Source organism: Canis lupus, chromosome 24 (genome assembly GCF_003254725.2).
Source record: "Canis lupus dingo isolate Sandy chromosome 24, ASM325472v2, whole genome shotgun sequence".
NCBI classification, from domain to species: Eukaryota; Metazoa; Chordata; class Mammalia; order Carnivora; family Canidae; genus Canis; species Canis lupus.
Genome location: NC_064266.1, coordinates 26,364,698 through 26,392,361, shown reverse-complemented (window position 1 = coordinate 26,392,361; position 27,664 = coordinate 26,364,698). Strand labels below are relative to the sequence as shown.

At 38.6% G+C, this 27,664-nt stretch overlaps 1 protein-coding gene across 5 annotated transcripts in view; it reads right to left on the bottom strand.

Moving 5' to 3' along the window:
* Positions 1-27,664, bottom strand: part of CTNNBL1 (catenin beta like 1) — a 161,377-nt gene that overhangs the window by 73,621 nt on the left and 60,092 nt on the right. For all 5 annotated transcript variants that reach the window (XM_025470034.3, XM_035705466.2, XM_035705465.2 and 2 more), the window contains exons 6-10: positions 25,629-25,722; positions 22,846-22,937; positions 13,921-13,993; positions 13,627-13,685; positions 11,991-12,139 (exon numbers count right to left, since the gene is read on the bottom strand). In XM_025470034.3, the coding sequence (XP_025325819.1) occupies positions 11,991-12,139; positions 13,627-13,685; positions 13,921-13,993; positions 22,846-22,937; positions 25,629-25,722 (467 nt within the window). The remainder of the gene's footprint in view (positions 1-11,990; positions 12,140-13,626; positions 13,686-13,920; positions 13,994-22,845; positions 22,938-25,628; positions 25,723-27,664) is intronic.

The following is a 27,664-nucleotide window of genomic DNA, read 5'->3' as shown; positions in this document are numbered from 1 at the left end:
ATATCTGTCACTGAAAGTCCTTGAGGTTGCAGAATTGCTATTGCAACAAAACCAAGCTGATACGTGATATAGTAAAGTTGCTTAATATAAGATCAGTACATAAAAGTAATTTGTATTACTTCCACGAGCATTAAATATTAAGAAAATGTATACTAGAAAGTATTTTAAAAAATAGATAATATGCTCTTTGACTTCCACTTTGGGCCAAAATGGAGTAAGAGGGACTAAACTGATATTCCCTCCCACACCTAAAACAAAGAAACAAAAGAACAAAACACATAAAACAATGGTTTTTAGACACCTGACATAAGGTAGCCCAAGATAGTGATCCTTAAGAGAGGGAAACACAAGCAATGAGCCCAACTGGCTGCTTGGAGAGTCTCCAGGGCTCAAAGCAGGGTGGAGACACAGGGTAGAGTAGGGGGGATCAATGCAGCTGGAGCTCACAGGGCAGGGTACCAGACCAAGAGCTGCACAGAGATATGCAGAGGGTCTCTTTGAGTCTTCAGTGGAGTGCTAATTAGGACATCCATGGGAAGAAACTAACCAAGGCTGCTGAAAGGAGCCACCTGAAAAAAGAAAGGGAAAACAATGCCTAGAATTCACTGAGGGCCAGGAATAGTTTGTGTTCCCACCAGCTGGAGTGGGAAAAGCTTTGTGAATTCATAGTGCATCACAGGAGTACTCAGGATGTACTGCTTCAGTCCTGAGGCAAAATTAGCCATAGACTAACAGTGAGTCTGGTCCCACCTAACAGAGCTTAAAAGTAGGCCTCCAAGGAAGGAAACTACTCCCAGTAATTTAACTATATCCTAGAACAAAGCTCAAGAATATTTATAAGGAGACATGGACACACACACAAACACGCACACACATCCAGAATCCAACAAGTTTGAAAAATTCACAATATTTAAATTTCAGAAACAGGCATTTAAAGAGGCAGGAAAATACTTTATTTTTTTTAAGATTTTATTTATTTATTCATAGAGACGCAGAGAGAGAGAGAGAGAGAGAGAGAGAGGCAGAGACACAGGCAGAGGGAGAAGCAAGCACCATGCAGAGAGCCTGACGTGGGACTTGATCCAGGGTCTCCAGGATCACGCCCTAGGCTGCAGGCGGCGCTTAACGGCTGCGCCACCAGGGCTGCCCAAGGCAGGAAAATATTAACCACAAAGTGGACAAAAATAAAATTACATGGATGACAGAATCAGAAGACATTAAAATGGTTTTATTATAACTATATTTGATATATTCAAGAAGGTTAAAAAAACTTCAGTATGCTAACTAGAAACAGGGAAACTAGAGAAGAAAAATACAATGTCTGGTGAACAGTACACTGCATGAGATTAAGTGCAGAAGAAAAGAGTGAGTTTGAATATATAACAATAGAACTATTTAAAATAAAACACAGAAAGAAAAAAAGACTGAAAAAAATTAATAGATTACCAGTGAACTGTGGTTGGACAACTTCAAATAACCTAATATACATGTAACTGGAGTTCGTGACAGGAGGGTGGGGCAGGGAAAAAAATTTAAAAATATAATGATTGAAAATTTTCCACATTTGATGAAAACTATAAACCCACACATCCAAAATGCTCAATGAAGCTAGACACAAGAGACATGAAGAAAACTACATCAAGATATATCATAATCAGGCTGTCCAAAATCAGCAAGAGAGAAGATCCTAAAATCATCCAGACAAACGGGGACGTATTACATACAGAAAAAAAACAGAAGAATGACAACAGACTTCTCATGGCTAACCAAGCAATCCAGAAGACAGTGAAGCAACTGTTAAGAGAACTAAAGGAAAAAAGCAATCCTATTAACATAGAATGCTATACCTAGTGAAAATATCATTCAAAAGTGAAGGCGGCAAGTATTTTTTCAGACATACCCAAGCTGATGAAAGTCCTCACCAGCAGACCAGCACAAGAGATGTGGAAGGAAATCACTTGGGAAGAAACTGATACCAGATGAAAATCTGAATCTACACAAAAGAATGAAGAGCACTGACAATGGCAAATGTGTTGGTAAAAATAAGACTTTTCTCTAACTTTAAAAATCTCTTTAAAACATAATTGATTCAAACAAAAAGATAAACAGTATGTATTGGTATTTATAACATATATAGGAGTAAAATATATGACAACAATAGCACAGAAACCAGGAGGGAAAAATGGAAATTTATTGTTGTACTACAGATGAAATGGTGTACTACTATTTGAAGACAGTGATACGTTAAAGATGTATACTATAAATTTGCTAACAGATATTCTGTTAGCAAATTTACAGTATACATATATACTATACATAGTATATACATGTATACATAGTATACATATATTATGCTTATAGTAATCAGAAAGTTGCGGTGGCTATGTTAGTATCAAGCAAAGTAGATTTCAGATCAAGAAACATTATCAGGGATAAAGAGAGTCATTTCATAATGATAAAAGAGTCAATTAAGCCAAACAGCATATACTCATAAATGTTTAATCACCTCAAAGAATTTCCAAATACATAAAGCAAAAACTGCCAGAACTCAAAGGAGAAACAGACACATTTACAATTATAGTCAGAGGTTTCAAAACCCCTTTTAATAAGTGATAGAATAAGTAGATAGGAAATCTGTAAGGACAGAGAAGATTTAAACATCACCACTAACTTAACCTAGTTGATATTTACAGAATATTCTTTTTAGATGCACAAGGAATATTTAGCAACATAGATTATGTTCTGGGCCAAAAACAAGTCTCAATAAATTTAAAAGGATTCAAATCATATAGAGTATGTTCTCGGACCACAATGGTATTAAAGTAGAAATAAAAAACAGAAAGATCATTTGGGAAATCCTCAAATATTTGGAAACTAAATAACACACTTCTAAATAACTCATGTGTCAAGATGAGATGAAGAGAGAAATCTGAGTATTTTGAACTGAATAAAAATATTTTGAACTGAAAATACAATATATCAAAATGTGTATCACACATTAAAGGTTTAAGGCAGCAATTAAGAGGGAAATTTATAGCGTCAAACATATTAAAAACAAGATCTCAGGGCATCTGGGTGCTCAGTTAGTTAAATGGTTAACTCCTGATTTTGGCTCAGGTCATGATCTCAAGGTGGTAAGACTGAGCCTCACATTAGGCTCTGTGCTCGGGGTGGTGGTGGTGGGGGAGTCTGCTTGAGATTCTCTCCCTCTCCCTTTAGCCCTCCCATTGCTTGTACACTTGCTCTCTAAAATAAATAAATCTTTTAAAAAATATAAGATCTCAAATAATGATCTTCAATTTCTATCTTGAGAAATAAGAAGAACAAATTAAATCCCAAATAACCAGACAAAAAAATAATGATCAGAGCAGAATCACTGACATAAAAAACACAAAACAGTAGAGACAAATCAGTAAGAAAAACCTGATTCTCTAACAAGATCAACAAAATTGATAGCCAGCCTGATTAGGAAATAAAGACATCAATGCCCAACACTGGGACTAAGGGAGGGCACATCACTACAGAGTCTACAATATTAAAGAATAAGGGAATATTCACAAAAAAACCTTATGCCACTAAGTTCGACCAGTAAGATAAAATGAATTTCTTGAAAGACACTACTTAAGTTTACTCAAATGCGGGGGGTGGGAGGGGGGGATCACTGGAACAAGTTTAAAAATTATTTCATCAAAATTTAAAACTTTTCAAAAGACTAAAAATGAAAAGACAAGGGATGCCTTGGTGGCTCAGCGGTTGAGCATCTGCCTTCAGTTCAGGGTGTGATCCAGGAGTTCTGGGATCAAGTCCTACATCAGGCTCCCTGTGAGGAGCCTGTTTCTTCCTCTGCCTATGTCTCTGCCTTCTCTCTGTGTCTCTCGTGAATAAATAAATAAAATCTTTAAAAAAAATGTTATGGGCTGGGAGAAACTATATGTAATACATACATCTGACAAAAGATTCTATGATGTATAAAGAACTGTTATAATTCAACAATAAGACAAATAAACCCCCTTCCCTGCCAAAATGGGCAAGAGATTGAACAGACACCACCAAAGAAAATGTATGAATGGCAAATAAGCACATGAAAAAAAGCCCAATTCATTAGCCACAAGGGAAATGCAAATTAAAAGCACAAAATACCTATAGATACCCACAAGAATGACTAAAACAAAAATGCTGACCACACCAAGTATCAGTGAGGATATGGAGAAAATGGAAGTCTCATACACTGCTGGTGGGAATACAAAAATGATATGGTATAACAGTCTTGTAAAAATAGATCGATAGTGTCTTAGAAATTAGCCATAAGCCTATCATATGACTCAGAAATTCAACTCATAGGTATTTATCCAAGAGAAATGAAAAATATGTTTACCCAAAGAAATGTATCTGAATATTCATAACTACGTTCATAAGAGCAAAAAAATGGAAACCCAAACGCCTATCAACAAGTGAATAAAACCACGATACATTCATAAAATGGAATGCTACCCAGCAAAGAAAAAGGAATGAACTATTGATACATGTGAACAAATCTCAAAATAATTATAGTTCAATGTGCCAGACCAAAAAGAGTACATACTGAATGACTCCATTTACATAAAGTTCTCGAAAATGCAAACTAACCTATAATGGACAGAAAGTAAATCAATGGTTGCCTAGAGACGAGGTAGAGGGAGAGGAGTTATGGATTACCAAGGGGGCACAAGGAAACATTTGGGTATGATAAATATGTTTGTTGTCATGTTTGCAGTGATGGTATGATAGGTCGACACACACTGCAAAACTCATCAACTTGTGTACTTTAAATATGTGCAATTTAGCTGTACTGGAATGATGAATAGCTATGAAGTCTGATGGAAGGGCTCAGACAGGTCCTCTACCATTTCCTGCCAAGTAATCTTGCTTCAGTTTAATCTGCCTTCTCAGCCACAGCACTTTCCATTTATGAAGAGGTAACGCCAGCCTGGAGGGCTGTTGGAAGGATTACTTTGTGCTTTGAAGCGTTTTTCTGGTTCCCAGAGAACAGGTGCAAACTACTATTATCCATCTAAGAAAGAATGATAATATTCAGTGAATGGGGAAAGGGAATGCTTGCTTGTTGGACAAACAACAAGCAGGATGAGTGTGTGCAGCTTGGAGCACAAACTGTATATAACCCCACTAGGAAGCATAGCTGATTTCTAAAATGTTTGCATTACTATTTTGCTTTTGCAGTTGAATCCTGGAGACTGAAAGTCAGAAGAAAAGGCTCTAGCTTTTAAAAAACAATGAACAAAAACCTGAAAAAGATCACAAGAATAAAAATGCAATCAAATTTGAACCTTCCCATGTTCATTAGGAGCAAAAACAATACAGAACAAGGTGAAAACCAAGGAAATAAAATTTCAAGGTTTAAAAGAGCTCCCCAGGCTGGCCTGCCTACCTTTACACTTTGGTACAAGCTCACAGTCCAGAACCAGGCCTGCGAAAGCTTACTTTGCAGAGGGTATACCATAGCCATTCTATTTGTTTTCTTTGCCAGAGACACTTTTCTTTAGATTAAGGAAAATCTTACTGAGAAATCTCAAGGGGAAAAAAATGGTGGTTCCTAAAGGGATGTGTCTATGTACCCTTCTCTTTCCTTTTTTTTTTTTTTAATCTATACAGTTAATAACCAAGATGGGTTCACTCTGTTTCTGCTACACAACCCCAAGCTGCATTTGTACACATCCCTTGGGATCTCAGTGGTCTCTTCTCTTTCTAACTGGAACAGGGTTTTACAACAGAAGCAATAAGCTTCATGTCAACATTTTCAAGGAAACTGACAATGTAATTCTTCTGTCTCCCACTGGCTTTGTTGTTTCTTAAAGAACACTGAGCCATTTGAAACAAGGACATACTGTTGTTTTGTTTTTTTAAAGTGCTTTGTGGTGGTAAGAAGCAAACGATTTGGAGTACAGTCTATAATTAAAGCTGATATATTGAAATCTTCAATTTGCAGCAGCCATCTTACCAGGGAGAGACATCTGTAACCAAGAGTGTAGAAATGGCAAACCAGTCTCCATTCAGGGGGCAATGAGAGCATTTCTATAGCTCTACTCTCATGTCCCACTAAATTCTAAAATGTCCATTCCCCTATAAGTATAAATTAATCTTATTTCTATGAATTGGACACTCTGAATCTGATCGTTCTGTTAAGTTGTATAATAAATTGTGACTTTCCTAAATTTTCTTTTTTCTCTCAACTATCCCCAACTCCAAAAATACCACTGGGTTCATATTTGTTGTTTTTTTTTTTTAAGTTTTTTTTATTTATTTATGATAGTCACACAGAGAGAGAGAGAGAGAGAGAGAGAGAGAGAGAGAGGCAGAGACACAGGCAGAGGGAGAAGCAGGCTCCATGCACCGGGAGCCCGACGTGGGATTCGATCCCGGGTCTCCAGGATCGCACCCTGGGCCAAAGGCAGGCGCCAAACCGCTGCGTCACCCAGGGATCCCTGGGTTCATATTTGTATCTTAACTCTTACTGCTGGCCAAAGACCACACAAACATCCTCCCTGTACTGTAACTCTTGACACTCAAAGCAAAAGAATGAGGACCCACAAGAAGCGGTATTTTTCTCTATTGGGGGAGTATATACTATATACACACAGTATATACTGTCCAAGAGGTTCTGTGCCTTCTACTCTCATCCCATCTTTTCTCCTTCCTTATCAAAACACTTTGACTAAATGAGAAATTCCTTTTGGGAGGGCGGGGGTTTCCTAGATGCTAAGATGGCTATCTGCTGCTTTTTCCATAGCAGGAGTACCATTTTTAAATATCACCTCAAAAATCTTTTCTTCTTTTCCATAATGTCTTCATCTGGAAGAAGAAAAATAAAAAATAAAAAGCTTTTTTTTTGACAGAAGAAAAACAAAAAATGAAAAGCTTTTTTTTTTTTCTTATTGATTCTGTCAAGCACTGTAAAATCCAAATACTCTTAACACAGGAATGAAAAAAAGTCACCTGACAACTAAACTAACACCTGGGTGGGAGGATAAAGCAGAGGAGAAAGGCCTGTCCAGTAAGGGCAAAGAGGTAGTAGACTTCCTTACAGTCCCTATAAACAAATGCTGAGAAACTACAAATCTGGATGAAGAAATTCTCTGGACCTTGAGTAGAAAGGTTGTAAGAAATGAATGCCTAAACCATAGCCCTCAAATATCTCAAAGGATGATGGCAGAAGATTGTTGAGAGGTTTGAGTGTCCCAAAGGGGGATAAATTGAAGTGTGGACACTTGTGCTGGCTTCTGCTCTGCAGCATAGCAGGAGCATAGGCCAGACAGGGCAGCAAGCCCAGGACTGCAGCTGACGCCTGGCTTCCCCAGAGCCTTGAAGATCAGATTCACAACCACCCTGTGGCCTATACCATGTTCTTCACATGTTAAAAGAATCTAATAGGGAGGGGTGCCTCGGTGGCTTAGTCAGTTGAGCAGCTGACTCTTGATTTCAGCTCAGATCCTGGAATTAAGCCCTACATTAGGGTCTGTACTCAATATGGAGTCTGCTTGAGGATTCTCTCTCCCTCTTGCCCTGAACATATATGCTCTCTCTAAAATCAATCAACAATCAATCAATCAATCTTTTAAAAAATCTGACAAGGAAAACCAGGATTAAATATATCTAGGTGGAAGACTGAGCTCTCAACTATACTGGCTTTTAGTAAGCCATTCCTCATTCTTTGGGTCTATGAATGGGATTTGCTAGAAATTCTATAACCTGATGATTTAAAACAGCAAAAATGTTTCTCAGATCTTTCTCATTCATTTAGAAAATATTTACTAGGAACCTTAATATGTATCTATTGCTAGGTACTAGGGACAAAAGAGGAAGAAGACCTGGTTTCTGTTCTCAAGAGTCTTATAGTACAGTCAGAGATAAACATACAGGATGGCAAATGCTCCCATAGTGGAAAGCCAAGGATGCTAGACCCTAATCCTCAACGTTTGAAAGTGGGTGGGTGGGTATAAGGGTAGGGTTGAGGAAGTAACATAGTGAGAGGATTCTTAAATAGATTTCACCTAATCACCAAGTGTTGAGGAGGCTAGAATTCTCATGTCTTATTGGGGTGGGAGGAAGGCAGGGAATAGAAAATGATACAACCACTTTGGAAAACGTCTTGGTGGTTTCTAACAGTGAACTTACATTTCCAATATGACCTAGTCATTCCACTCCTAGGTATTGATATGAAAATATATTCAATCTAAAGACTTAAGCAGCTTTATTAATAATAGCAAGACACTGGAAACAACCCAAATATTCATCAAAAGGTGAATAAAGTAAAAAATGGGTACACTGGAATGCAGAAATATAATGGAATACTATTAAACATGAACAAGAACAAATTACAGATACATGCAAAATGAATAAATCTCAAAAACAATCTGAGTGACATAGGCTAAACAAAACAGATTAAATCAATCTAAATTTAAAAATTGATACTTGATTCAGATTAGGAAACATTTAAGTATGTCTGAAGAAACTCAGGTGTGAGAATCTACTTTTTCAACTGTAAATTTTATGAAATCTAAATACAAAGCAAGTACTTTATGAAAATTTAGCACTGAACTGAGATGTAAATATGCACTGGACTTGAAAGACTTCGTAGGAAAAAAAAAGTAAAATGACTCAATAATCTTTTTTATTGATTACCTGTTGAAATGATTTTTATTAAACTAGGTTAAATAAACTGTATTATTAAAATTAATTTTGTTTCTTTTCATCTTTTTTCCATGTTACTACAAAATATAAAACTATGTCTTGCTTGTAATATATTTCTATTGGACAGGGCCATTTCATATCTTCATTGTGCTGAAAACAAAGATGCACACATCTGTCAAAATTAAAACCGTACACTTAAAATGGGTTTATTATAAATAAATTATGCTTCAATACAGTCGATAAATATCAAATTGGGTAGTATACAGGGGTATGTGTGTGTGATAATGTGTGTGTAAATGACTATCTTGCTAATGACTTTTGCTTATCAATAATCAGAAATGTAAAAGAAAACTCACAGACATGCAAACACTTAAGAGGAACAGTTTATATAACACATTAAACTATATTGCAGTTACTTACGTCAGCCTCCCTCACTAGCAATTAAGTTTCTCAAAGGCAAGAATCCTACCTTGTTCAGCTCTGTATTAAGCCTAGCATTTAACATAGTAAGTTAACATGGTACTTCATCAGTGTTTTAATAGCTGCAGAACTGTCCCAGCCACATTAATTTAATTTCCACAAAAATCCCTGCGAATTTGGCATTGTTATTTCCATTTTTCAGATGAAAAACTGAGAGTCAGAGGTCAGAAAGGTTAGCAACTCACCAAATATCCATTAGTCAGTGAAAGAGCTATGTTCCAAACCCACATTTACCTCAATTCCCAAAGCCCATGCTTCCATGCTGTCCCACACTGCCACCTTTCCAGGAGGGTATTTCATGACTGCTCAGTGTCTGAATCACAGTAAGAACCGTACTCAGGAGCAGTGAGACCACAGAAATTTTCCTGAACTTCTAGAGCTACAGCCTCCAGGTCCTGAACGGGTCTCTCTCTAGACCGAGAGCAACTTGGCAGCTCTTGCTAGAAGATCAGGATCAATCTAGTAGGAAAAAAAAATTCCCTCCCAATTAAACCTTCCATTTGGGAGTCTGAAGAAGTAAAATAACACAGAACAAAGAAGCATGGGAAAGAGAAAAAAGGGAATGCTGAGTCTGCTAAAATAGCTAGTTAATGCACAGGAATTAATCTAACAGTAACTTTGGCATTCAAAAATGAAAAGTTAGGAGATCCTACAGAGGTACAGTTTCTAAGGCTTTTGGAGCACCTTTTTAATTAGGCTCCCAGAATCTCAGCATTCCTGTTTGAATAATCCATATTTCTGGTTATTTATTCAGCTCCCCACTGCTGCACATTACCAAGCCATATGCTACAGGAATACATCACTTATATTTGTGCTCAACCATCCAAAGACACTGGCAGTTCAGACCTTTAAGAAGCTTAGGGAAAAGTCCCTGTAGAGTACAGTTTTAAGGTTAGAAGGCCCAGGAAGCCAAATGCATCTTCTTTATATGCTATTTACTTGAGAGAAGGTGGGTCATTTCAACAAAAGGACAGGCAATTAGAAGGGTAAAGGAGATAAACAAACAAAAGACTCAAGAGAGTAAAGCTAGCAAAAATCAGTGAACACTAAAGGCCTCTGAATAATTCCAATGCTCCTTTCTGCACTTTGAAATAGATTTTTTAAAGCAATTCCACAAAAGAAGATTTTCAATCAATTCAAGGTCTGGAATGCACTGGACAAACGAAGAGGTCTACTGTGCCCCCAGCCCTACATAGGCCTTTAAAGAGAAGATATTTTAGAAACATATACCTTGATAATCTTAAATACAAAAGTAGTTTTAAACAAAAACATGGTCGTTGTAGAATTTGTTATAATATCAAAACAACAGAAATTGTCTCAGTATCACCAACAGAATACTAAGTAAGCTCTATTTCCTTAGAGTCCATTATGCAGTTATTGAAAACTCTCACAAAGATCATGTCACAGCACAGGAAATGTCATGTTAAGTTTAAAAAAGTATTGAAATTACATGTGTAACAGGACTAAAAAGCTGGTAAAAACAAAAAAATAATTACAGGAAAAAGGACTGAAAGAAATCTACACCCAAAGTTGGGTTGTGTTTTGGTAACATGGCTGCTTTTTAGCTTTGTAGAGGCAGGAATCTTGTCTCATTCCTTTATAAGCACAGCAAGACACTTAACAATAGTACCTTATCAGCAGTTTAACAGCAGTTTCACATGTCTATATTCTAAATTATATTTAATAGATATATTTATTGAATTATAAAAAATTGTTTTCAAAGAATTAGATTTTTTAAATAAGATTTTATTTATTTACTAAAGAGAGAAAGCATGCAAACACGCACAGAAGCAGGGGAAGGGGCAGAGGGAGAGGAAGACTCCCTGCTGAGCAGAGAGCCAGACTCAACACAGAGGCTGGATCCCAGGACCCTAAGATCATCACCTGAGCTGAAGGCAGACGTCCAACTGACTAAGCCACCTAGGTGCCCCTCAAAAGAACTAGTTTAACAGAAGTTTCAAGAGCACAATCTCTAGCTGGATTTCATGAAGAATAATAATATTTAGCATCTTCCAGGCACACAAACTCACTCTAGTGGCTCTCAGTTTTAAAAATGGTCCCTTGACCCCATCACATACTCTGGTCACCCCCCACTCCCATTTTCCTATTCCTCTTCTTAGCCAGATTTCTCAAGAGTTACTGATACAAGCTACCTCCCATTTACTTCCAACATTAGGATTCTATGAAATATACTAAGCACGATAACCATTTTAAATACCTTAAGGAATTAGAGCATAAATAATAAAAGATCTAAAAGGAAAGTACTATAAAGAAAAGTTCTAGAACTGTCTTGCACATTTTCATATCTCCTATGCTAGCCAGATAGCATATGTGCAATTCGCAAAAAAATCATATATAATGAAAAATATGTATAAATAAAAATGATATATAAAAACCAAAAATACAAATATATGGCATAGGTAGGTCTACGTGTGATATAAAGTTTAGAAATTGACATAGTTTAGAAGGTCATGACTAGATTTTCCAAAGCCAACAGAGTAAGCTGAGGAGGAGCAAAAAGACATTTCCCTTTAATGGAATGGTCATATCACCAATTGACACAACAGGGCACAAACAGACCAAAATGTACTTTCTATTCATCCACTCTAACTTGAGAGAGGACTCCCCCCCTCCCCCAACACCCACACCCACACACAGAGAGGCACATGCCACATGTGCACATGCACACACCCCTAAAGGCCTTACTGTTTTACATATCTAGGAAACTCAATGGACTAAAAGACCACAGATATGTGTTCTGGAATTTGGGCCAACAGTGAGGAGCTGGACGAAAAAGAGGGAGCACTAGGAGCTAAGAAACATACCTGAGCATGAGATTCATCAGCTGCAGACCCTCGCCCTTCAGGAAGCGCTCACGATTGGAACTGAGCATTAGGCAGGAACAGAGTGAATCAAACAGATTCTCCATCATCTCCTGCTCCTCAGCAGTGCTAGGATTGTGTCTTTTAAACACCTGTCCAGCAAAAACACCAGAAAGCACAAAGCCTTAAGTGAATGTCAGCCAGCACTCAACAATTTCCAAAGTCAGCCTGTCCTGATAACCCCGACAACTTGAAGCAGAAGCTTACTAAACAAAATTCTCACCAGCTTCCACTTTAGACAAACTGGACTTTCTGAGTCACAGGTATTAGATAGCTATCAGTTCAAACAAAAAAGCAAAACACTCAACTGACCACTGGGGTCCACGAGTGATTGAGTTCCACTCGTGTTTTTTTTTTAATCTGTCTCAGATTAAAAAAAAAAACAAAAAACCAAATGAACAAAACCCTCTTGCTATGAAATAGAACACAGATAGAGAAAATTCCATAAAAGGCATGTACAGCTAAAACCACCATCTCCAGGTCAAGGAATAACTTTGCCAGCTATCACCAAAGCTCTCTACTTACCCAGACCAACCATGACCCATTTCATTCCTTCTAAAAGAAACCACAATCCAGAAGGGCCACAACCTAAGGAAGATATCTCTAACCATCAGGGCTACTGAACTGTCTCACACAGCAGGTGAGGTTCTAAATCATGGTGTGGTTCTAAATCATGGGATTTAATGAAAGCCGAAGTTCTGTCTCTGCCAGAAATATATGGCAAGTTAAAAGGAAAGCCTTTTTAACTGTATATGCATACCCATAGAGTCTACTACAAAATGATCAATAATCTTGCAGAACAGGACTAAGCACCTTCCCAGAAAACTGGAAACATATTCACATTTCAAAGCTCTATGTTTTGGGGTAGAGGCCAAGCCACTCAGACTGCTGCTGGCACCAAGATGGCAGCTGTATGCAAACTGACATCTCAGACACTCCCAACACTCAAGATTTTATCCAAATGATCTATTTTCAGTCTTGGTTTTGGAATAGCACAGATGAAATTTGTTAGAAGAAATCTTAACAGTGTTTTCAGAATGCCAGCAGAACATTTCAACTAGACTTACATTTCTTATAATGAGAAAATGGCATTTTCTGATTTCTTATTCCAGCCTCTAGAACCACATCCTTCCTTGTCCTCCTCTGTGACCTCTATCCCACTGCATTGGAACTTGTACTCCTTGAGCTTATCTGGATTCTAAATGAATAGAATCCATTTTACTGGCAGATTGAAAGGAAAGGAAGTAAACAGTCTTGGGAGTGGGTCAACTGAAAATAATTTGGTATTCTTGGCCCAAGAATATACACTTGAGCTGGAAGCACACCTCTCCTGAATTGACAAATATCAGAAGATGGAGAAAATCCATAGCAGATATAGCCAGTGATATCTGGCCATAGAGAGCAAATGACTAAGAAAAGGAGGTAAACTATGTAGCTCCACTGTAACCTCAAACCTGCCAACATACTCCATATGGTTTGCATCACATGGCCTATTTCTTCCCACAATTTCCAGCTCCACCTCCCATTTAAAGCAGGCCATGTATCTTCATGGCAGACAGGAAGCATAAGAATTACTCACGGATAACTGCTGAAGAAGCACATCGATTCCATCCAGCTCCCCAAGCAATTCCCTGTTTTCTAAAAGGGGAAAAAAAAGAGGAAGAAAAAAATGAAGCTAACTGTCAGATTTTACAGCCGTCTAACACTGATACATCAGCAAACAAAATCAATACAGCTTGACAGAGTACAAAAGCTGCACAGAGAGCGAGAGGGAGAGCAAGGGGATGCCAAAGGCAAGAGAGCTTGCTGTCATGATCTGAAACAAGCCTGGCTCCTATCCTAACAGAATATCAATACCGAGAGGGAGCCTCACCATCATTGTCCTGGAGCAGTATGGCCAGCACTTCACTACAATACAGTTTGTTGGCATCGAAAGGCATCTTTGCCTGTGGGGAAATAGGAGAAATAAAAAAAAAAACGTTAACAGGCCTTGCTTACTTCCCCAGAAACTAATTTTTCATAAGAACTAGGATCTGAGTTAGAGAACAGAAGTTAGAAAGCAAAAAGGGAGGTTAAGGGAAAAAAAAAAAAAAAGTCTGCCTCTGCTCTCAAAGAGATCAGACTCAAATACTACGCAGTAAAACCATAAATGGCAGATGTACACAGTGGCTCTCACATTGCTAATGCCCAGGGATGAAAGTCACCTCCTCAGAGAAGCCTTCCCAGATTTCCCATTTTGAGCCCAGGGACTGCTATCTAGTTACTCAAATGTGAACTAGTGGAATACTTGAAAGTTTTGAAATTGTAAGACTAAAATCCATTATGAAGTTTTGTTCACATATTACAATCATAAAATTAGGCTGTAAATTAGCTGACAGATGATCAGAGAAGGTAAAAAGAAAGCAAGTTCTTGTTTAGATTAGTTGAATGTATTTATAACAAAGTAGTTCCTTTTGGATTTTTTTTAATGCTTAAAATTTAATTTGAAATCATAAACCTATCTGCTCATGTGCCATAATCTGCCTACTATTTAAAAAGGAAACCACATTAAAAATGCAGAAATGTGTTAATATTTTAACAACCAAATTACTACCCACAATTCTTTCCCTGATGCATGCTCTGCTACTTGGTGTTTCAGAGGGAACATATCTATTGCAGAGACCATCTTTTATGGCTGTCCACATCGTTGCTTCAGCAGAGAGACTCAAATATCTCACCATTAATAAGGTACCTTCGGATAAAGGTGCACAGAGAGGAGCAAATCTCACTGATATGTTTTTATTTACTGTCCCTTGATCCTTAAAATGCAGGCATGTAGACAACAACTGTTAATCAGCAGCAGCCTTGTTACCTATCCAGGTTTTTGAAATGACAAATAATTTCTGTCCCTGGAAAGGACAGGGAAGTGTTCATCTTACAGCTAACACTTCCGTCACCTTAGTGCTATTCACAGTTCTGTTTGGACATTGATTTTGTACTCAAGAAGGAAGAGTGGCCCCTAATGAAGCAATGCCCAGCAACTTTTCAGTTTTCTATGCACGTCTTTCTCGTCAAGCCTAAGTGCACCCCATAGAGTTTCAGGAAGCTGACCATCTTAGGTTAAAAGATCTGTTAATGCAAAGTCTTACGTGTACTGACTGCAAGGTATGCTCCCTGGGCAAGCTTGAGGCCTTGTTTCAAGAAATTCAGTATAACAGCCAGGGTTTAAATGCAATCTGTAGTGTGTTCCACTTTAAGGAAAGCAGTTGTTTAAAAATCAAAATTCAAAAGTGGTAAGCCTAGAGATGAGCAACTCTATCACATTCAAGTATTTGCTAATAAAATTATCTACTCATATTATTTAAATCATAAGTATTGGTATTTTAAATTATTTAAGCCACACCACTTTACTTATATACAGCTTTTCAAGTACAAGTGTTCTCTTTTGAAACAAGATACACTTAACTAAAAGAAGCCAAAAGACATCATAGCCTGTCTGTGGTTTCAAGGTCTCTTGTCCTTTATTTGATTTTTATAAATCCTGTCTCCAAGATAAAGGGGAGATTTTCTCTTTTTTTTTCCAATGAGTATTTATTGGGCATCTACTATACACAAGACAAAGAACTAAACATGAAAGTACACAGGTAAATAAGACATGAAACTTGTCCATTGTTACGGCACTTAAAAATACTATTAAGGGCAGCTCCGGTGGCACAGCAGTTTAGCGCCGCCTGCAGCCTAGGGTGTGATCCTGGAGACCCTGGATGGAGTCCCAGATCAGGCTCTCTGCATGGTGCCTGCTTCTCCCTCTGCCTGTGTCTCTGCTCCCCCCGCCCCCGCCTGTGTGTGTGTCTCTATGAATAAACAAATTAAAAAAAAAATCTTTAAAAAAATAAAAATACTCCTAAAATTATTATATGGTTACATATAACAAGAATCTAGGATCAATGCACCTATGTCTGACTCATGAGCATGTACTACCTATGGGACACAAAGTCTGTAGTTCCCAAACTGTGTGCCGAGGTACCTGAAGTGTGAAACTCAATTGACAAGGGCACTGCAGGATATTTTAAAATTTCCAAACAAAGCACGTGACATTTGACATCTGTTGAGCACTGCATTAACTACTAGCTCCAGGTAAACTCTTTTGATGACATCCTATCTTTGTGAAGCTGGGTTTTAGTGGCTGCTGTAATAAAGGAAACTGTGTGAAAATCAATGTAGAAAAGGAATGAGGGTAATGGTATTCAACTGGATTTCAAGGTTTTAGTTGCGCAGTACTCAAAAGGCACACATATCTATTAGTAAGTAACTGTGGTATTTAAGTATAAAAGAAAAAAGTATTTTCTTTTAATTCATGTATATTACTTTTTCAAATGGCTACTACATTGTTAGGACATAAATATGCATTAAATTCCTTGGACCTAAAACAAACATGATTGTTAGATCCTTTCTGGCATAGGAGCACTGTAAAAACAAAATTCCCAAGACATCCAAGGCACCATGAACTTTAGAGTGGCCATTTATGACTCAAGAAATATTTCTCAGTCTTGTTTCCTTATCTGTAAAAAGCAAATAATAAAAGAACAACCTAATAAAAATTAAAAAATAAATAATAACACAACATCAGGAGAGTTACTATGAGAATTAAATAAGGTAACATGGAAGTATCTAACACATATTAGGTACTACCATGACTGGAATCAGAAATATCCAGGTTAGAATCTCAGCTCTAATGGTGACCAGCTATATGATCTTGGCCAAATTACTCTGTCTCTTTCACCCAATTTCTCTTATGTTAAGTAAAAATAAGTAATAATTTCCCGTTGGGGTGGTTGGATTAAATTAACCAATATACAACATCATCGGCACTCAACAGCTAGTTCTCCTCTATTGAGAATTCCTGATTCCCCCAGGAAATCTCCAGCTTTTGCTGTGATACTTCAAGGAGTTTACAATTTGCCCAAAGTAAATTTTTAAAAATCATAATAATCATTATTTCATCACTTTTTCTATTAAAATATAGGTCCTTCGAAAAACTGGTATGAAGGAGGAAATCTAATCAGAAAGTCAAAATTATTAGACCTCCATAACTCCCCAACACTGAGTCCTAAAATGCCTCAGAGCCTGAAAGAGGTACCAGCTGGGAAGCACCCTGGCAAGAGAGGGAGGCTTTCGAGATACCCAGACCAAACTGTCACGGGCTCTGCCACATATTTCACATGGAGTTGGGGTAATCACTTCCCCTGTGTGGAATTCTTCCCACATCTGTAAATGGAGGATAGCAGCACCCACTTGGAAGGTTGTGAAGATCAGAAATAATGTATGTGAAGTATCTAGAATAGCAATTCCCATATAGTCAACAGCTAATGCATTGACACTCATAATCAGATGGGGAAAACTTATGGTGATGGTAATGACTACCAAAAATTTTAATCTTGTGGGAAACAAATAAAGGAAACTGTGGGCCAGGTGGGAAGGAAGTAGTCTAATCTTAAACATTTAACCAAAGACAAAGAGTCATCAAAGAAGTTTTATTTCTATTTAAATCTCAGCCAGAGGTGATGGCCTCCAAGCCTCCAAAATATCAAACTGCCAAATTACAAAAAGCTATTTAGTGAAAATCAGGAGAAAGGAGAATTCATTTAGTAGGTACAGTCTATTGGAGTTTGCAAAGTTAACCGATGAGTCCCATCGGGACTTGAAGCTTCTGTGGGCTCTCTTCTATCCAGGAACCTGGTGATCCTAAATCTTTCAGCTGTCAGAGTAATTATAGAGTCAAGCATAGGTTTGTACTCAGCATGTACTAGCTTTGAATAAAATTAAACTTCACCTTTTTGGGAACTGCTGCTTTTTTGGAAAGTACAAAACAATTATGTTGCCACCTGCAGCCAGAATCTGCAGGTTATTTCTGCAGCTCACCTCTGGTACCTGGAACACATGGGGCAGGTTCAGACACATCTAGAGCTCTGTACAATTGCTGAAGCAGATTGTGCCCTGTAAAATCCCAGCTCCTGGTCATAGGAGGCTAAGAACTTCCCATCAACCAGTTGTACGTGTAGTATAATGTAGTCAATTCTCAATTAATTAGCTCATATGCTAAATGTTGCAACTGTTTTAGAAATGGTGATTTAACTGGGAAACAAAGGGATTTTTAATTGTGTTTTTTAGAAAAGGAAAAACAAAACTTTGGGTTTTGGTGTTATTTTCAATAGTACACAACATCCTAATAAGCTTGTATTTCCCATAAAAATGAACTGTGATGGTCTCACATTCCTGTTATCTGCTCACTTGCTAACCCATTTAATGCAATTCTCTGCAATGGGTTTCATCCTCTTAGCACAAATTAGTGAAATTTCATTTAGTGGATGAAAAAATCCATGAGTATCTCTATATACTGCTAGGCTACCAGTGCAAAAAGAGGCCTCATCAAGGTAGAATTACTGAAAGAATTACTGAAAGACAACTGAATAAATATGATATGATCAGTTAAACAGTAACGTTTAACAAGAAACGTAAACGTTAAGTATTCGAAGATGGTGGTTCTCTGACGTTAACCTGCATCCAAGTCACATGGAGCGCTTGTTAAAACAGATTGCTAGTCTCACACAAGATGGGCAGAGTCAGTGGGTCAAGGCATAGGTTCAAGACTTTGCATTTTTAACATGTTGCCAGGAACCACACTTAACAATTGAGAGGAGATGCAAATGTAATGGAGACCCAGATCTTGCTTTTATTTATTTTTTTAAAATCTTTTTTTTTAAAATTTTTTATTTATTTATGATAGTCACACAGAGAGAGAGAGAGAGAGAGAGAGGGAGGCAGAGACACAGGTGGAGGGAGAAGCAGGCTCCATGCACCGGGAGCCTGATGTGGGATTCGATCCCGGGTCTCCAGGATCGCGCCCTGGGCCAAAGGCAGGAGCTAAACCGCTGCGCCACCCAGGGATCCCCAGATCTTGCTTTTAAAGAGTTGAAGGATACTTAAAGAAAGACAATAAGCACGCATACCAAAAAAGTCTGCCAGGTGATAAAAAAATGCTTCAAGAGGATAAATGTCACAGTTATAGTACAGGTCAGAACCCAGATCTGCTGCCTCCCACAAAAGAACCAGGATGGAAAAAAGTAAAATGGCTGAAATTCAGACAAGAGTATGGGCTGGAAGCAAAGTAGTGCCATGGAAATAGTGCACGAAGAAAGTCTGGAGTCTTGCATTTAATTCTAGCTCTTCTCTAATTAGCTGTATGAATTTGGGCAAGGCATTTACTCTCTATAGGTCTTGATTTTTTTTTTTAATCTGTGATAGAAGTTATAAATTTCCTTTCAGTTGTAAAATTGATGGCGGCTACATGGAAGAGTAGGGACTTAAACTGGTTAATGAAGGCTGCGTGTAACTGAGAAGTATATAAGAAAGACAGGACTCATTCCTGGTAGAGGGAGGGGAATGAACAAAGACAGATACAAAGGTCAAAATAATTCTGACCGTTGCAGATCAGGGGGTAGGTAAAAAAGATGTCTGAAAGGTAGCAAGGCTAACATTTAAAAAGTGAGACATGAGAACGTCAAATGAGGCCAAGTACAAGGGGACTTTAAAAGTAGGCAGAGGATCTGAGGCAGAGGTCATCAGGATCGTATAGAGGGAGGTCCTTGAACAGGGAATAGCACACTGAAAATGGGAGTTTTTAAATCTAGTCCAGTAGTGCGGAATTAAACTGGGTAACAATAATGTTCACATCTCCAGAGAGCAGAGGGTATTAGTGAAGGCTGTCCATTAGAATCATAGGTGGAACTTCTCTAAAATATACCAAAGACAGAGACTGAGACAATGTGTCTGGAAATCTGTATTTTTTAGAGATCCAGCACTCAAATTCAGTATGTTTATGATAGTGAAAATTATAACAAGCACTTTCCCAGATTATGAGAAAAAAGCACAAGGCATTATTTTTAAAAACATACCTTCTTGCTGGCTTCACCCTTAAGCAGGATTCTCATTAATGTTCTGGGCAGACAGGATTTTTCTAAGGGCATTTGCTTACTAGTAAAATAACCTAATAGCATTTTAATGTTTAGATACCCCGAAACCTCAAAAAACTGTTTTAGAGAGAGCAACATGGCTATTTATGCCCTGAGGATTACATTAACACTGTGCCTAAAAGGCAAGAATCACTGGCTTGCTAGACTATTGAGTGGGACTCTTTATTACTCTCATTAGGGTAATGGAATCCAAGGAAAACCCCCAAAGGTCTCAATTTCCCTTCCTGTTACCATTTCAAAAAAAGACTGGCAAGTTTCAACACCTTTCAAAGGGCAGAGGCGGCCTGACATCCTGGTTTAATGACGGATCCCTGAAGCAAATGAAGGAACTCTCAAGGAACTTAAAGAAATTGGTCTTGACTTCAGAGACAAGAGCTATTGAATTGTTTTGTGTATTTTAAGGTTGGACCTCTCACCTATGGCCACCCCAGCAACAACTCAGGTCCCTGCCGTCTATCCTGTCCCCTCAACTCTGTGTTGGACTTTCCTCTCCTCCACTCCTCACTCCCAAAATGTTTTAAGGCTTTGGAGAATAAAAACGTGTTGAATGTTGAGGAAAGAAACTGAGAACTACATGGGGAAACAAGTCTAGTCCTAAAACCAAAGGACATCAAGACCCATGAGAGGAGGTCAAAAGAAGTTCCAAAGATGACACTGCATGAATTAATCAGACCTGATTTTTTTTTCCTAAAAGGTAGGAGAGTGTGTGTGTGTGTGTGTGTGAGAGAGAGAGCGAGAGAGAGAGAGAGAGAAAAGGAGTTGTAATCTACTGAACTATGCACTAAGTTTATACTCTGTAAGGCACATGTGCCCATATCCACTGACGGTAGTATCAGCTGAATATCAAGTCAAGCTGTAGAAGTCTGTTATAGATTTCATGAAAACAAATGGTTAAATAAGTAGCACTATGGAAGAATTCAATTGTCAGAAAGAAGAGTAATTGTGAGGCATATGCTATCTTAGGCAGAACATTCTTCTTGGGCCCTGCCAGACAGTAGAGGGTAATCTGACCTGACATACCTCAGACTTTCTGGATCTCTGTAAGGCTGTGAAGCATAGCAAGGCCATGAATACTTCTAGCTGTAAAATGCCTCCTTCTCACAGAAAAGCTGGGGATACTTGCTTGCCTGAGGACCAATTCAGTAGCATATAAGCAGTCCCAAACTGCCTTCCATCACACCTGTGATTAAAACTACTCTTTTTTTTTTTTTTTTAAAGATTTTTATTTATTTATTCATGAGAGACACAGAGAGAGGCAGAGATATAGGCCGAGGGAGAAGCAGGCTCCCTATGAGGAGCCCGATATGGAACTCGATTCCAGGATCACAACCTGAGCCGAAGGCAGATGCTCAACCACTGAGCCACCCAGGTGCCCCTAAAACTACTCTTTTAAGAGAAGCTCTTGCCTCTCTCATTTCTCATTTACTCTATGGGACAGCACTAATTGTTAAAAAGACAGCAAAAGATCTATACGAAGAAGAGAGAATAAATAATCTAAAAGAAATATAAATATGAACAAAGGCTATAAATAGTAAACTAAAAGAGATGAGTAGCTAACAAACAAGCGGTAGCCAATATTCTTTCCCTGATTTTAAAATTCCAAAATAAAATCAAATCTGTTTTCATTTAGCAGATTAACAAAATTTTAAGTCTGATAGTATCAGATGTTGCTAGGGGAAACAGATACCCTGAAATCAGTGGGGCAGCTTTTATGCAGGACAACTCACCAAAAATATTAATGTGTGTATCCTCCAATCTATCAATTCTACTTCTAGGAGTTTATCCTACAGAAAAACTAACAGAAGTATGCAAGGAAAAATGTGTATATGAATATTCACTGTAGTACTTCTTACAACAGTGGAAAATTATTATGCAACAATGAAAAAGTGTTATAAAAAGGGGAATGGTTAAATTAATTTTGATATGTGCATAAAACAGAGTACTGGGACACTTGAGTGGCTCAGTGGTTGAGCAGCTACCTTCAGCTCAGGGCATGATCCCAGGGTCCTGGGATTGAGTACCACATCAAGCTCCCCGCAGGGAGCCTGCTTCTCCCTCTGCCCAGGTCTCTGCCTCTCTCTCTGTGTCTCTCATGAATAAATAAATAAAATCTTAAAAAAAAAAAAAAAAGAATATTAGGCAGCTCTTAGTTCAGTGAAAAAAACCAACTTGCAAAATAAAATACTATATAATTCTGTTTGTGAAACACACACACTCCCAGATACACAGAAAACTTCTTGAAGGACAGGTAAAATATTGCTAATAGTGGCTGCCTCTGGCAGATGGAATTAGAAGGAATCTACTGAGGGGAGCTTTTACTTTCAGTTTTAAACCTTCTGTACCACATGAATTCGTATTTAAAAATGTTTATAATATTTTCAGAGATATTGAAGGCTACTTTTTTTTAAAGGGTTTTATTTATTTATTCATGAGAGAACAGAGAGGCAGAGACCTAGGCAGAGGGAGAAGCAGACTCCCTGCGGGGAGCCTGATGCGAGACTGGATCCCAGGACTCTGGGATCACAACCTGAGCCAAAGGCAGATGAGCAACCCCTGAGGCATCCAGGTGCCCCTAAAGGGTACTTTAAAGCCTCTTCTTTAAAAAAACAAAAACAAAACAAAACAAAACAAAACGAAGAAGAAAGAGACAAGAGAAAGATTGTCTGAAAGATTCCCAAACTAGATCCCAAAGCAAAAAAGGACAAACATCTGTGCCAGTGACCCAGCTTCAGCCAGGCCCAGAGCAAAGAACAATGTGAGCTAGGGTCCCACAATGCCAAACTGACCTTCAGCCTCTTCAATAGCCACTGCAGAAGACCCTGCTGGGCAGCCTCAGTACACATCTCAGGTCGGAACTCTGCCATGTTTTCCACAATAGCTGAAAGGAGACAGACGCCAGTCATTTGGGAGGGCAATTTTGTTTCCATCTGCAACAAGCTTGTTTCCTTTCCCAGGACAAGCCCCATATTCCTCTGACTTCCAGTATTCCTCCTAGCCAGATGCTGTATTGTCATTATTAGATTAACCAGGGAGATTCTATGGTTTATTTTTAATTCAAGTAACATTGCAACTAAAACTCATAACTGAAAATGATGAAATTCACAAAAGGAGTAAGTGATAGATGTTCTGTGCTAATAGGGAACCACACTAGAGCAGAACACACAGAAAGGTGGCTATTTGCCTAGGAAGGCATTCTTAGTCCTCATTGTACTGTAGTCCCAGGGACCTGTAACCAAAGACACAGGGGACTGGGCATGAAGCCTTAGGGAAAAAAATCAGGGGATGGTGAATTCAGTCTCTTCCCTTCCTGATTCATTCATTTTCAGTTCTCTTTCTCTGGATATTACAAGAGAAGCAAGCATGATCTTCTTAATTGAACAAAATAATGTGCACAGAGGGGAAAGGCCATGCTGGCAGAGGTAACTGTCAGGTACTCGGAAGCAAATATAATTGGTCCTGCTATCTCCTACAACAGCCAAATTGCTGCTTAATAGAAAAATTAAAACTTAGGAGGCCAAAGGAAAAAAAGTTATTACATGACCACAATATTTAAAAAGGGAACATTTTTTTAAAAACCCCTATTGTTCCATTCTAACACATCCTATGCTTTCATTTCCGTTGGGGCCCCTTCAGCTCCCCATCCCAGGATATGTTACTATTATAAAGGAGATAGGGTTAGTTCTAAATTCTCTAAGGCCAATGCCCAGAACACATCAGGTCTGAGTTTTGAAGGAGAAAGAGCTAAAGAAATCACCGTATGTCTTAGGTTCTTCCTCACTCCTCTGCCCGTGTCAGCCAGTGGCAAGTTAAAAGACTCAGTGGGCAGCCCTCTCAGGTAGTGGAATACAAATCTATGTTAGCAGAGTAGCAATGAGACCCCTGAGAGCTGAGGACCACCACAACACCCTAAGTTACTTTCTCACATTTTCCAGCAAAATCAATTCATTCATTTTAATCTCTTATGCCCTTATTCTTCTGCTTACACTGTAGATGGCTTCCTGTTGCTCTTTAGAGTTGAATCCAATCATCCTGCCTTGGTTTACAAGATTGTCTTCCACAATCTGGGCAAACTCATGCCTCAGGTCCCATCTTCCACTACTGCTACCTCCTATTGCCACAATACATACCTACTCTTTTCTCAAGCCCATGCCCATGAACAGCTTTGCAATTGTAACTCTCTCCCATCCAAGGGTCCTTCTCACATTTCTCTGTCAAAACATACCTGTCTTCACATTCAGCCCCAATCAGCTACCTTTAAAGACCCTTCCTCACTTCCATACTGCTGTCCACTGACTCCTATTATACCATTTGTCATTCTGTATTATCTTTCCTTTCTGTTTAAGACTTCCCATCAGTCTGCTTCTTAGGAAGTAACATCATACTTAATTCATCTTTAATGTACCCCAGCATCCAGCACAGGGCCTCACAAATAGGAGGCATTCAATAAATGAGAGAGGGATGAACCTCCTGAGCTGATGGTAGGTGACCAATTTGAAACTAGACAGATCTCTAAAGCCTGCCAGCCTGGTGCTGTTTTCATTATACCAGGCCCTTTTTATTAAGTCAGTTAAGACTTTTGATAAAGTTTCTATTCAGCAAAATCCAGCATTAGGCTAACAGATGGTAATGCCAAATTCTAGCTCTAGACTGAAGCCAACCCCCAAGTTACAGATTGTTGTGTTCTCTCTTCTCTTAGTCCCTTGGTGCTATGTCTTCCCTCTTCTTTATGACAATGGTCACAGAAGAGAGTATAAAACAAGAGAAATCTGTGGTAGACAAAAGAGCTGAGAGGAAAATCTAATCTAATCAAAATTTCTGCTTCAGCTGGGCCTCATTCATTTCTCAAGCTCTGTTTAAGATATGTCACCTTTGGTTTTTTTTTTTTTTTTTTTTTTTAATAAGACAATGACCAGTGTTAAAGAGGACTACCCAAAAGCATAATTTTAAATAGGCTAATGGTTTGGCAACTTTGCAAGGAAAAAGACCTGGGAGATTCAAGGAGGAAGAAGGGAAATACTGCAAAGAAATCCACTTAAATTAACATATGATGAAGGTGCATCCAAGTTAACAATAATACTTCAACTCTGGTTACATGGCAAACTACACATAAGACAAAGAAACACTTAACTCTTTTTAAAATAAACTATCTTATAAGGGTACTCCACTGTGCCAAAGTTTGTAGTCCCACTGAAGGAAAGAAGGAAGAAAAACCAATATAGGGGGATTAAAAATTATAAAATACACACTTTCTAAAGCTTAAAAAAAAAAAATCACCCTGCATAGGCATGACTCTAACATTTGGAGGCAAAGGCCTGCTAACAGAAGTGTTTTTGTCCAGGAAGTTATCTACTTAATGGACTTCCAATTTTATTACTGCAAGCCAAACCAAACCAAACCTGCAGTTATATGAAATTTACACAAGGGTCTTCATTTTTGGAAAAGCAGTCTGGGAGCAGAAGGAAAGAAAATACCACTACTGTTGATTCTATTATGAAGGAAGAAAGAAATGAGCACAAAGCCCCAAAACAAACAAGACGGTTTCAGGATCACTGGTCGCCCTGCCCCTCACCTAGAGTATTATGGACACCATCCGCCTCTTCTTTCACAGACTCATCCAGGCGCTCCAGATTCTGCACAAGCAGGGCCACCACTTGCCCATCCACCTTCAGCAACAGAGAAGCAAAAGGAGAAAGGGATACATGTCACAAAACAGTCTCTCAAATGCTCCCATTCCCATACTCTGCTCACCTGCATGAACAAAATAACTGACCACCCATGGTTCTACAGTGTGCTCTCTCATCCCATTATCTCTTGGAGTCTTGAAGTGACTCCAAGGTAAAGAAAGGGCAGGCTTCATTATCCCTAACTTATGATGAGTAAATCTAAGCTTAAGGAGACAAAGTAAAATTCAAGGTTACAAAGTTAGTGAGTGCTAGCACTAGCACTTGAACCCAGGCCTTTGAAAATCAAGTTTAGCACTCTTTCTACTTCTCTGTGGTACTGAAACAAACACCCTGGAAAGTACCATCTGAAATCAGGTCAATAGTTTGTTCCAGGGGAGCCTGAGTGGCTCAGAGGTTTAGCGCCTCCTTCAGCCCAGGGCTTGATCCTGGAGACCCAGGATCGAGTCCCATAATGTTGGGCTCCCTACATGGAGCCTGCTTCTCCCTCTGCCTGTCTCTCTCTCTCTCTCTCATGAATAAATAAATAAATAAAAATCTTAAAAAAAAAAAAAGTTTGTTCCAGTCAAAAGCTGGGAAGTTTACTCACCATACTTTACACAGACCTCAAAATTTAGGGTTAAACTCAAAACATTCCTAACATTCTATACTAAGCTATTATGAAACTATTACTTCTGATGAATTTCTAATTCCTTCTTGAGAAGAGTATTAACATAATAAAATGCCTGACATTTGTATTACATTTAATGCACAGAACAGCAATTAAATCTCTTTAATTTGATTCACACAACCTTATAGAAAACTCTCAGTAGCCACATCACAGAGCCGATATTCAGAGATTAACGGTTTAGCCAAGACCAAATGGCTACTGAGCAGTGGCAGCAAAAGCAAAAAACAAGCTTCTTTCTTTGGTGAAAGAACCCTTTTACTACTTCACGCTTCCCTCTGTGCACAGTTTGTACTCTTAGGGAGACTGCCCTTTGGGTAACCCTGATGCAAACCTAGGAAGGTAACTAAGGAAACACTACAGTGATTATCCACCTGGTAATGACTTCTCATCAGGAGCCAGTCAAGAACCTGTACAGGAACATAACACCTGCTGTGTGTCTGTGGTATATCCTCTCTGACTGCCTCACTGAGGAAATGGGAATAAATTATAAAGATTAAATAAAATTATGTGGCATGCCTTACCCTGGGTCTAGATTAAACATTAAGTAGAGAGTTTGAATATAGTTCTCGACCCTTTCTGACATCTGATCATTCACTATTTGCACCTGCCACAGACCAAGAAAAACTCCAGTCCTTTGAAGGAAGTCACCAAACCCTTGTTCATCCTGGCATACTTTTCCAAGGGTAGTACAAGGCTACAGTACGTGACAGACAGTCATTTTGCTAAATTCAAACAAACTGACACTTACTTCGTGTAAATGCAATCAGGTCTTTTATAAAAACTGTTCTATCTACTCTCATGTAATCCTCACAGCTTTTAAAGATGAGTAAACAAAGGTCCAGAGAGGTTAACTAGCTTGGCCAAAGTCACAAATGTTGTGGCAGTAGTGATTGGCTCTAAGCGCCTATTTTTTCCAATCAGATCCTGTTACTTTGGGGAGGGGAAAACAAAGGAGAGAGAAGGAAACATCTCATTCGACTGACACTGCCGGAGCACTTACATATAAGACACCCTACAACACAATTCAAACCGAGCCCGAGGGATCCCTGGGTGGCGCAGCGGTTTGGCGCCTGCCTTTGGCCCAGGGCGCGATCCTGGAGACCCGGGATCGAATCCCACGTCGGGCTCCTGGTGCATGGAGCCTGCTTCTCCCTCTGCCTGTGTCTCTGCCTCTCTCTCTTTCTCTCTGTGTGACTATCATAAATAAATAAAAAAATTAAAAAAAAAAAAATTAAAAAAAAAAAAAAAAAAAAA